General features: G+C 44.4%; 1 protein-coding gene across 2 annotated transcripts in view; it reads left to right on the top strand.

Annotated features, from left to right (window-relative positions):
• NPDC1 (neural proliferation, differentiation and control 1) overlaps positions 1–12,339 on the top strand; it is a 159,621-nt gene that overhangs the window by 135,187 nt on the left and 12,095 nt on the right. For both annotated transcript variants that reach the window (XM_077477172.1, XM_077477181.1), the window contains one exon: positions 9,856–9,945. In XM_077477172.1, the coding sequence (XP_077333298.1) occupies positions 9,856–9,945 (90 nt within the window). The remainder of the gene's footprint in view (positions 1–9,855; positions 9,946–12,339) is intronic.

The raw sequence follows: 12,339 nt of genomic DNA, 5'->3' as shown, positions 1-12,339 counted from the left end.
CGCAGAGTTCCCCCTTCGCGTGGGGGGTCCGCAGAGTTCCCCCTTCGCGTGGGGGGTCCGCAGAGTTCCCCCTTCGCGTGGGGGGTCCGCAGAGTTCCCCCTTCGCGTGGGGGGTCCGCAGAGTTCCCCCTTCGCGTGGGGGGTCCGCAGAGTTCCCCCTTCGCGTGGGGGGTCCGCAGAGTTCCCCCTTCGCGTGGGGGGTCCGCAGAGTTCCCCCTTCACTGTAAAGGGGGACCCTTGTGTAAGGCAGAACTCTGGGGACTAACATAAGGGATGCTCTGAGAACTCTGATTTAAGGAGAAACACTGAGAACTCTGATGCACAGGGAGGACTCTGATTGAAGGGGGAACTCTGTGGCCTCTGGTGTAAAGGGAAACTCTGATATAAGGGGTGCTCTGAGAACCCTGATTTACCTTTGTGTACTCACTCAGAAGCAGGAGTTGTATCTGAGGTTGCTGGAATGTGTGTGTGGTGAGGGAATTGTTAGGTTAGTGCTAACTTTGGGCAGTGTGAAAGAGAGAGTAACGCACACTCTCGGTTTATTTGATTCCAAACCCGAACTGTCCAGGTGAATCCCGGACAGGTGGCAACCCTACCCAGAAGTATCCCCTAAGCAAGTTTATCTCTGCAACAAAGCAAGGGTCAGCGAATGACAGGACAGGGAAGTGTTAGGGGACATAAAAAAAAAAAAAATATGCAATTCAAAAGATTTTTGTCTTCGGATCTGAATGCAGATTTATTGTTTTCAGCGGGAACATTCACATGTGTGTAAAAGTGTGCTGCGTTCAAATCCATAACGAAAAAAATCTGCCTCTGAAGACATGCGTTTTACGTGCGTACCCATGTATACATAGATGCAAATAGTGTATTTTGAGAATTAAAATAAAGGCGGTGGATATAGACGCTTTAAAATACACGCGTGCCTTTATGCATTAAACATGTGAATTTTACTGCTGATTCACGCAGGAACCTCGATACCAGACAAGCCGTGCCGGTATAATCAGTAAAACTCTTACCGGCGTTTTCGTCTCGCCTTAACCCTTTCTTTACAGCCCAGCTTTTTTCATCTAGTGAGAGATCTCTTTACCATCCAAGTCATGACTAGGAGCGTCTCATCTTTGCCCCTCGGAGGGTAGGAGGTGTAGAGCTCTGCGGGATGATCTATCAATCAATACATTTACCTTACTAAAGGTGGATAAGACTAGTCGGCTGGTTGCTGGGGGGCTGTCTGCGTCTCCCTCTGCGGACGTGTAACAAATCGATAACAATCTCATAAGCGTTCGATCATCTAATTACAGTGATCGTTCTCCTCCAGCAAGAAACAAAAAAAAACAACCCACATTAATAATAGATGAGTTTAATGTACCTGAGCTTGAGGGATACTGAGATCAGTGAGCGTCTCTGGGGGGGTTTATGAATATTATACCAACTGGAACATGTCGCAGCAATCACTCGGGATCCAAAAGACTTGTCTGCACTGCAGAATGGAGGAGGAGACGAGGACTCTCATTGGTGGCTTGGGGCAATGAGGAACAAGAAACTTTCCTGATAAAGCAGTTCATAAGCTGAAGCCATTAATTGATCCTGTGCTGATCACACACATGTTCCAATCTGATTGTACATCCCCTTTTAGATCTACAAATAAGTATGTAGTGCAAGGACCTGCCTGATTGGGTACAAATTGGTTAGATAGATTTTGGTAGATCGAACGATGATTGTACAGAGACAGAATCAGATTGTAAGATGTATGGTGTCCCCAACAAAGCATGATGGGAGTTATTTACTAAAGGCAAATCCACTTTGCACTACAAGTGCGCTTGGAAGTGCAGTCGCTTTAGATCTGAGGGGAAGCTCTGAAATGAATGGAAGCTCTGCTGATTTTATCATCCAATCATGTGCAAGCTAAAATGCTGTTTGTTTTCCTTGCATGTCCCCCTCGGATCTACAGCGACTGTACTTCCAAGTGCACTTGTAGTGCAAAGTGTATTTGCCTTCAGTAAATAAACCCCAAAGTGTGTTAACCTTTATTAAAGAGAATTCAGATCTTATTCTAAAGTCAGATCCGCACAAGAAGGATTCTGATTGGTTGCTGTGAGTATTGCATTTTCTGCTTAGCCCAGCTTGCTTTTGCCAAGAACATGAACAGAACTCAATGGACTTGGCTGCATCCAAAGGATTGGCAGCCTAAGACCCCTTTCACACTGGAGCGGTGGGTCCATTGGCGACTATTTTTAGCGGCGCTTTACCATCGTATTTGCAGGGGTATTCGCCCCCTTTCAAACTGCTGGTGCCCGGGCATCAGCGGTAAAGCATCGCTATTTTTAGCGGCGCTTTATTGAAGTTTTAGTGGCGCTATTTGGCCGCTACCGGGGCAGTTTTACCCCCCTGCTAGCAGCCGAAAAGGGGTTAAAAACCACAGCAAAGCACTGCTACAGCAGCACTATGCCGGCGGTATAGCCGCGCTGCCCCACTGATTTCAATGGGCAGGAGCGGTGTACACGGTTCCTTCACCACACCAAAGATGCTGCTAGGAGGACTTTTTTTTAGCGTTCTGCTAGTGCACCGCTCCAATGTGGACGCCCTCAGGGCTTTCACATTGGAGTCACAGCAGCGGCTGTTTCGGGGCGCTTTGCGGGCACAATTTTTAGCGCTGTTGCGCCTGCAAAGCGCCCCAGTGTGAAAGGGGTCTAAGATTTTTGAACCAATATTCAATGAACATTCGTATGAAAATTCTCAGAACATTCGACGATTGACGAATGTTGTTTCAAAAGTACTTTAAAATTTCATGTTTTTTTTTACCTGCTTTGGAACATGATGGACTTTATCAACCTCTGACCACTGCATTCGGAAATGAACATCGATTTGACCCCACTAACAATAAGAAAATCGAACGAATGTTCTAAAAACAAAAACTTTTTGAGCAAAATTCTACTAATATAGAATGGCCAACTTTAGTTTAGACATTCAAACTTCACAAATAATTCCAACCAAAACATTTTATTGAAAGCAGAAGCGGTTGATTTACACGTTTTAATGTATGCATTGCAATGTGTCCAATTTCCTCATAATAAAATCTGTGTCTGTTCCCATCTAAGCTCTGCAGTTCAGTATGTTTTAAAAAAAAAAACACATCATTTTTGTTCTACAATTTAATGTGTTAGGAGGCCCATAGAATTCAATGGCATTGCATCAAAACACAAACATGCAATTTGCATTGCAACTTGACATTGCAACACATATTGCGTTGGCAACAGTCTTGGACAATGGCTGTTCACTGTATCCACAGCAAATCCTAAATTCAAAAACACATTAAAAACCTGCACCAAAAAAGTGCATGTCAGAGCACAAAGGAAATGCACATCGATGCATAACAATGCACCTGCTTTAAGCTGGCCATACATTATACAATATACTAATTCAATTTCGTTTAGATTTACCTTCAACTATGCAGTGAAAGGGCCTGCCTGATTGCATACAAATTGAAAGCTTTTAGGTTTGACCTCATATTATATGGTTTTTGTAAATTGTACAAAAAAATTGTATAATGTATGGTCAGCCTTAGTCCTGATTCACACCTATACGTTTTTTGGTGCTTTTTGCAGAAACGCCCTACAGTTCATTTAACATGGTTTCCTATGAGACACAGTCACATCTAATCTTTTTTTCTAGTCGTGATTTTGGAAAGGGTCTGACTCAAAACGGTGCTTTTTTTTTTTTTTGCTTTTTTTGGTTCAATGGAGAAGATGCACAAAAGCTTCCATATTTATTTTTATTTTTTTATTTTTTTGTCAAAGCTTCATTGAACAAGTCAGAAGCTGATTGGCTGCCGTGCACAGCTACACCAGATTTAGCATTCTCTAGTTTCAGTAAATCAGCCCCATTACTTCCTAAATTCCCAATGATGTCTTAAACTGGCCACTTATTCGAGTTGGATTGTACAATCTCCCTTAGGGTCCTTTCACACGGGGCGGATCAGTTCTGATCCGCCCCGTGGATGTCCGTTTGCTCAGCGGGGATCACTCCGCCGATCCCCGCTGAGCAGGGAGATGACAGGTCTGTCTCCGCACACTGTGCAGGGACGGACCTGTCACAGCGCCGCTCTCCCCTATGGGAGATCGGATGACGACGGACCGCAGTGCCCGTCGTCATCCGATCCGATCCGCAGACGGATGGAAAAATAGCTTTTTCCTCCGTCACACTTTTTCGGATCGGAGCGGGTCGGATGTCAGCGGACATGTCACCGCTGACATCCGACGCTCCATAGAGCTCTATGGAGCACCCGTTCAGGTCCGCCTGAAAAACTGACAGGCGGGCCTGAACGGGACGTTAGTGTGAAAGGGGCCTTAGGCCCCTTTCACACAGGCTTTCTGATCAGGTCTGCCTGTCTCATGTGGACCTGATCATTTACTGCTATGGAGAGGCGGATGTCAGCAGTGACATGTCTAACTCCCACTGCTATCTGATCCGATCTTGTCTGTGAAGTCCAGACAGATGGTGGTCCTATTTTCCATCTGTCGATCGGTTTGGATGAAAACGGACAGGCGGATCCGTTTTCATGTGATCTCCCCATAGAGGAGAGCGGGGCTCTGACAGGTCCATCTCAGCACAGTGAGCGAAGACAGACCTGTCATGCGCCTGCTCAGCGGGGATCAACGGATCAATCTCCACTGAGCAAAGCGGGGACCACCCGTGTGAAAGGACTCTCAAGGTTCATGTCAACATCCATTCTTTTCAAATGCTGTGTTTGCTATTATAATGCACATATAGCAGATGCAGCGTTTCATCCAATAATGGCTCATAAACACAATTGGAAAAGCTTATGAAAAATACCGCTTTGGAAGGGATCGTCCAATAATCTGATCGGTAGTACAGAGATTTTGAGAGCCGATAACGGCAGTTCAGCTGATATTATCCGATGGGACAAGCAGGAAAAATGTTCTCATACGATACCAGAATGTACAGTTTTTGTTTAATCAGTACAGTTGTCCGAAAACACAATACAAATACACTACAACACATAACATAACAACACATTTTTATTTTATTGTACGAGAATTTTTGTAAATTTAGTAACCTCTTCTTTTTTGACACGAGACTAGCATGCAAGAAACAAACGACGATCATTGGTCTGATAATCTCATTGTGTGTTCCAGGCATTAGCCTGCGGTTCAGTCACACCTTAATAAAACGTCCAAAAAAAAGCAGGTCTGATGCAGCCTCCATTGCAGTCAATGGCATTTTGTGGACCTGCGCTTGACATGCGTTCCAAATACAGGAATACCACGCCCACTGACCCCTGTTACACTGGGGCTGCCCATGTGTTAGCGCTAAAGCATCACTTTTTTTTGCGGTGCTTTTTGGCTGCTAGCGGGGCGCTTTTAACCCCAAAAAAGAGGTTAAAAGCGCCTGTGTTGCTGCGGTTCTGAAGCGATGCCCATTCATTGCAATGGGCGGGGGCGTTTTTAGAGCTCTGTATACACCACTCCCAAACTGCCCCAAAGATGCTGTTTGCAGGACTTTTTCTAAAGCACTCAGGTGGAGGGAGGCAGTTTTCAGGCGCTATTTCTAGCGCTAAAATGTCTGAAAACTGCAGTGTGAAAGGAGATTTAGACTGACCATACTCGTATTCATCTCAATTTCCAATCTTTATGGAAAAAGTACCAAAAACTGTTTGTTGCAAGAGCGATCAGTGTCTCCATTCGCTTCCCTTTACAGTCATGTAAAGTTCATTGGACGAGATCAAAAAGGTGGAGAGAAGTGATAATTGCCCAATTCAAAAAGTAATATTGAAACAATAACTTCCTATAGATCAGATCAGGGTGTGTATGGGTAGCAATAGGTTTTCAGACAGCTGTGAAATAGGAGCTACCCGAACAATCTATTGAATTTTTATCAGTCCCTCACATTGATTTACATATGATTATAATGTATAAATATATCAAAGATGACTCCACTAACTGTGATAAACTGGTCACTCTAAGGTCCCTGAAGAGGACGCACATCCACAATTTGAGGTTAGAGGAATGGAAATTTCACCTTAGATTGCTGAAAGGGTTCTTTGCTGATAGAGCAGTAAAAATGTGGAACCCCCGTCCCCCAGGAAGGGGTACTAGCTTTAGAAGGTCAGCAACTTAAAAAAAAAAAAAACTTTAGATGTTTTCCTCAGGAAGCAGAACACGGCTGGGTTCACAATTTTGCGTTGCCTGAACGCACGCAAAATCCTGCAACACACAAAAACATGCAGCCCTTCTACAGACATGGTGACAGTGGTGCCATGAATTCTTAGCACCATCCCCACACATATTTCTAGCGCACATAGCAAAATGAATGGTAACAAAGTAACAGTGCATTGCGATTTTTAAATAGGATCCTTTAGTGCGTTTTTCATGATTGTAAGCTCCTTTGCACCTGTATAGGTGTGAACAGAGCTTGGGAGGTTGCTGTGGGCACACGCTTTCAATAGTGTTTCTACTACATATAAGGAACAATGGTGTTCTCTGAGTTGGCTTGCTATTTTGGACAATGTTTATCCAACATTTGACCAATATGGGGCGCTGTCCCATAGTTTATAGAGTCAGCACAGATCCCTCATTGTTGTTGACTAGCATGGATCCCAATGAGTGACTATTGTGTTCAGGGTGAAAGGAACACCATGAATGGAGGGAGGTTGGACGCTTCAATTCAAGCCTTTCTCTGCCAGGCCAGGCCCCATTGGTTTGACATGTTTACCAAACATGGTTATCTGTCCAGCTAAACAAGTGCCGCCCCATGTAGAAGCCCACAGGGGGGGAAAGCAGGCCGGCCCAGTTTCTGCAGCCATCTGCTGCGTCCCGATCTGGCCTGTTCTGGCCTCATTAACATGTGTACAGCCCTGTGCCTTGCTATTCAGGTGGAGGAAAGAGACTCGTTTGCTGAGTTCTGGGAATGGAGGTGTGATGTGCTAATCAGTCCCGGGACCCCTGCCGTGTTCTCCGAGCCTCTGATCCAGACATTTTTTCCTCTAATATACAAAAATAATTGGCTTATGGCACCCATATTGTATTCCTGGCTCCGCCATCTTGTGTCCTGGGGGCAACACCTGAAAATGTACAACATACAGGTTGGGGAGGAGGAGGGGGGGGGGGCTTTACTCGTTAACATTCTTTTCTTGTTGCATGGGGACGCGCGGAATGCCTTCCATCAAAAGGCATGGCGTTTGGGTATGCTGCTCCTGACTTGAGGTCTTTCCTACCTGTGGTCCAGTTTTTACCTACAGCTTTATTGGCATCCCAATTAAATCCCAATTAGATGATTGAGGGATTGTACAGTTGGAACATGTGTGGCCAGCTTTTGATAAAGCAAGGACCTACCTGACTGAATATAGAATTAAAGCAGAACTTCGGTCCCACTCCTTACCGTCATTATAACTCGTGTCTAGATGTGCTGAAGGGCTCTGGATCCTGGCAGAGCCCGTAGATACGTCTGTGCATGAAGATATTATATCAACGTTGTACAGAGATTGTACAATCCAATGGCAATGTGTGTAGCCAGATTTAAAAAGATTGTACAATCAGTCTGTGGTCTGGGTGGCCAGTCTTTATGGAGGAGTGGAATGTGATTGGTCCTATAATGTGGAGTGAGCCCCAGTATGTAGTGACGGTCTATTATTGTGTAAAACTAACTATGTTTGGGTGTCATTCCTGTCCTCCAGGGCTCCTCATACTTCGCTGTGGTACACTAGATTACCAAAAGTATTGGGACGCCTGCCTTTACACACACATGAACTTTAAAGGCATCCCAGTCTTAGTCCGTAGGGCCCAATATTGAGTTGGCCATCCTTTGCATCAACTCTTCTGGGAAGGTTGTCCACAAGGTTTAGGAGTTGCTTTGTGCACTGGTCCAAATAATTTGGTGGAGGGAGATTATGGTGGGGGGTTGTTTTACAGGGGTTGGGCTTGACCCCAATAATTCCAGTGAAGGAAACTTTTAAGACGTCGGCATACCAATACATTTGGATAATTTCATGCTCCCAACTTAGTGGAAACAGTTTGGGGGATGGCCCCTTCCTGTTCCAACACACCAGTGCACAAAGCAAGGTCCATAAAGACATGAATAAGCGAGTTTTGGGTGGAGGAACTTGACTGGCCTGCACAGAGTCCTGACCTCAACCCGATATAACACCTTTGGGATGAATTATAGCAGAGACTGCGAGCTAGGCCTTCTCGTCCAACATCAGTGCCTGACCTGACAAATGTGCTTCTAGAAGAATGGTCAAACATTCCCATAGACACACTTTGTGGACAGCCTTCCCAGAAGAGTTGAAGCTGTTATAGCTGCAAAGGGCAGGCCAACTCAGTATTGAACCCCTGAAGACTGAGATGCCATTAAAGTTCATGTGCATGTAAAGGCAGGTGTCCCAATACTTTTGGTGATATAATGTATGTGTCAGCGCCTTGTCACTCTTCCACACTGAATGAGGGTGCTCTATAATGTTTTACAGCTTCTTGTTGAACACTTCCTCACGCCCAGATGCTGCTGCTGTCCCTGTTGAGTGTCATGGCCTTGTCTCCTCTGCTTTATTACCTTCCACTTCCTACCGTGCTGTGTGTGGCCAGAGTCATGATCCCCCTTCCACTGACAATAGGATTAGCTGTTAAGCTGTGCTGGTGCTGATGGGGGTCACTGCTTTGGAGCTTTGTTGTATACTGATGTACAGTAAGAGTATCCAAGCAGGAGCCACAGGCAATGTGACCATCAGCAGAGTAAAGACCTACTCCACCCAGAACTGAATGAACCGGGCCATAGGAAGCCTTCATCTCAGAGACTTAACCCCCTTCCAGGCCGCAACCATGGTGTCCATCTCTAGCCAAGGGATTGACCTGTTATGTATGGTGGATCGGATCGTGGGAATCCATTGGGAAGTGTGAATCCTCCTTTGTCTGTGTACTGGGCTGTGGAAAGGGGATCTCATCCTTCAAGATATACAAGAAGACTGGATGGGATTGCACATGTAGCAGGTGCACTAAACTAATATATGAATTTTGGTTGGAGCAGGTCTTTACATTTTAGCCCCAATGTTGGCATGGGGGTTGTACCCAAGTTGATCAATCAACGTGGTAAATTCTGCCTGCTTATGCATAGTTTGAATATCTGGGATTTGATCTGTGTATGGCCTCCCTTTAGATCTTTGGTGGAGTTCTCTACACAATCAACTTATAGAACAAAACTGGTTGCCATACAGTTAGCGGTGTTTTTGGTGGTCTTAGTAAATATTCATTGACTACTAGTAGAGATGGGATTTTCGAGATGGGACACCATTTGTTTGTTTTTTGTTTTTTATAATATAAATCTATATATCTAGTAACTATATCTAGTAAATGAGGGACACTTTGAAAATCCCATCTCTATTTCATTTTTTAACTTTGTCAATTCCGGGATGTGGTTTTGGTTTACTCCACTAAGGCCAGATAAAGTCACATAGTTTTCTGGTTAGATTAGGATAATGTTTAATAAATGAAACTGGTCTGGTGGAGGACCAATCATCCCTCCCTTGTACAAGGCAGTACTTACCAGTATGTGGCAATCCATGAAGAGCACGTGGCAGTTGCCATTGGTACCCAGTATTGTTGATTAATGCACACGTCTGAGGGCAGCAGAGGTCCTAGTGATTGTCCCCTAACACTGAATTACGTTACGCCATACCCAGAAGTACCAGAATTCCAACAGGAAAAGATAAGCATACATAGGGTCTATTGTGGGATTAGTGATTTTTCTTTCATGGCAGGTTCTCTTTAATTCTTGATATATTATAATTTTTCTTGGTCTATGTGGACTTTTTTTTTCACACTTGTGACATGTTTATTTTTCCCTTTTCAGTGGCCTACAACATTCCTGATTCTGAGATTGACTTCCTGGCTTCCATGCTTAAGGAGAAAGAGCCGCACGCTGTCAATTTAGCTGAGAATGGTGAGTTGTACATTGAAGACCACGCCAAGAAATAATAAGCAGGAGGCGGCACTCATATACAGAGGCAGCACCTGACGGGACAGGGACCCCTGAGCAGCAGGCTGTAAATCTCCTTTCACTTGAAGTTCAGTGATTAGCCGGTCACCGGACAAGCACCTCATTGTCAGTCGCCTGCAGCCAGTTGTGTTAAATGACCCATAAAGTGACAAACACACTACAACATCTTCATGTCATCATGTTAACGGCCTCAGGCTGGGCTGTATGAATATTCACTGCTGGCTTGTGCCATTGTCACGCCTCAGTGGGCTCAGTGTCCTGTTATTGGGACACCCAGGTACAAGGCGGAACATTGACATTTCAGAGTAAAGGATGTCACTTCTGTTTGCAATATGCTAGTATTGGGCTTTCCTTATTTGAAGCTGATTTATCTGATTTGTTTAGAGGCCAGCTAAAGGAATCTCTCACTGGATTACCGATCTCAGTGGTGACAGCAGGACTCACACTTTGCAATCTGATCACACAGTTTTTTTTACGTCCATTCACATAAACCCAGTTCATTAATGAAAGTATCATTTCATTGTTCTGAGTTCAGCAGCTTTGTGTTGTTACTTTTTTTTTTTTTGGATCAAAAATCGGACCTCCTTCACATAACCGTACCTATCAATACATCCATGCCAAGGGCCACCTGTGTCTGCACAGGATGCACCAGTATTCTGTGCATCCGCATTTAGGCAGTCCCATTCATATCTATTGGGATGCAGCAGCTGCATGGACACAGCTGATTGTCCCAATTTGACAGCCACGTGGGTACATGTTCCAAATGCAGACAGTGTGCTTTCAGATACCCCTGCATGGCTGTCAGTTTTGGAGGAGCAGCTGCGTTTATGAAGGCACTACATCCCAATAGACATGAATGGGACTGCTTGTACGTGAATGCAAGCAACAACTGTGCATTCCATTCAGGCAAAGACAGCTGTTTGCTTGGATGTACGCAGAAATTTGTCTCTGTGATTGAGGCCTAAATAAGATGGGATGGAATGGAAGATTCTCTTCATTTTTAGTCCAGTTGCCTAGAGGATGGAGCTATCAACACAGTCTGACACAGAACCAAGGGTTGTCCTAGGCTTATTGCCATCCAATAGTGTTGGTGCATCACAAAAGCTTTATTACATTTTCAAATAATGGACTGCGAACATTAGCATAAGACATGGGTATACCAATACACCAGACAGACAGGCGACGTGAGCGTACCCAATCCCATTACCAGAATACAGAGACAGATCAAACCATCTCTCTCAAGGATATGTATTAATATGCCAAAGTATGAAGCAGTGACATCATATCCAATAGTGTTGGCGTTGGTACAGGTTGTCTGGCTAGTTGGCTGACGGCTTCTACACCCAATGGACCACCACAGTTATCGGTTTGTAGTTATGTCTGTTGTACAGCAGATCTAAGGCTGGCCATACATTTATTTATTTTTTTCATTCAACCAGCAGGTTGAACAAAAACAAAAATTAATAGATTTGAGGTAGATGAGGGAATACCTCCTGCTGAGCTATTGTATTCTGCTAGCAGGGAGCATTCCCCACTGACAGAATATAATGATATGTGTTGCCTGCTAGAGCCAGTGACACTGATGGATCAGGAAAAACCGAACAGGCTGGTTGTAATCAAGCCAATCCATATATTGACTTGTGTACAACCAGCTAGCCCATGGATCAAAATTCGACTAGTCCCTGCTAAACTGGACGAATTTCCATCTGTCTATGGCTGGCTTTAGACTTTAGAACCATATCATGGGATTGATAGTCCAGATACAATTTTAAACAGCATAGTGCCATGTTTCTCAACCTTTTTTCAGTCAAGGCGGCGTTTAAAATTATTCACAATCTCAAGGCACCCCATTCTATAAGGTAAAAAATGTAATGATTAGTCTTACAAAACACAGTGATATCCACACATGTAGGACACCCAGTGTTAGAGGTGATTTATTATTCTAAAGCAAATACTATTTTGAACGCTGGTACTGATTAGTATTCCAGTGTTTCTCTCCTCCCTTAGGTTCTCTCCCTCATTCAGCTAACATGACCCCCAGTGCTGACAGAAAAGGGCAGGGATGGGCAAAAAAAGGATGGCACCGAACATCCTCCTTCTCAACCAATGGTTTCATTGGATGTTAAGACTGCTGGTGGCTAGAAGGTTGTAATGGTATGCAATGAAAACCTGTGGCTGTATGTCTAAAAGGCAAGCTTTATCCACCCACTTACATTTTTGGGGAATTTTTAGAAATTTTTCCAGGGCACCCCTGACGGCACCCTGGTTGAAAAAGTCTGGTATATTGTCGAGAAGATTAATAAAAAGGGAAAGTCAATATGTTTCAGGTGTCCAAAA

The sequence above is a fragment of the Lithobates pipiens genome, unplaced genomic scaffold (assembly GCF_037356315.1).
Source record: "Lithobates pipiens isolate NorthernLeopardFrog02 unplaced genomic scaffold, aLitPip1_a1.2 Scaffold_1, whole genome shotgun sequence".
Classification (NCBI taxonomy): domain Eukaryota; kingdom Metazoa; phylum Chordata; class Amphibia; order Anura; family Ranidae; genus Lithobates; species Lithobates pipiens.
This window is presented reverse-complemented; position numbering and strand designations above follow the sequence as displayed.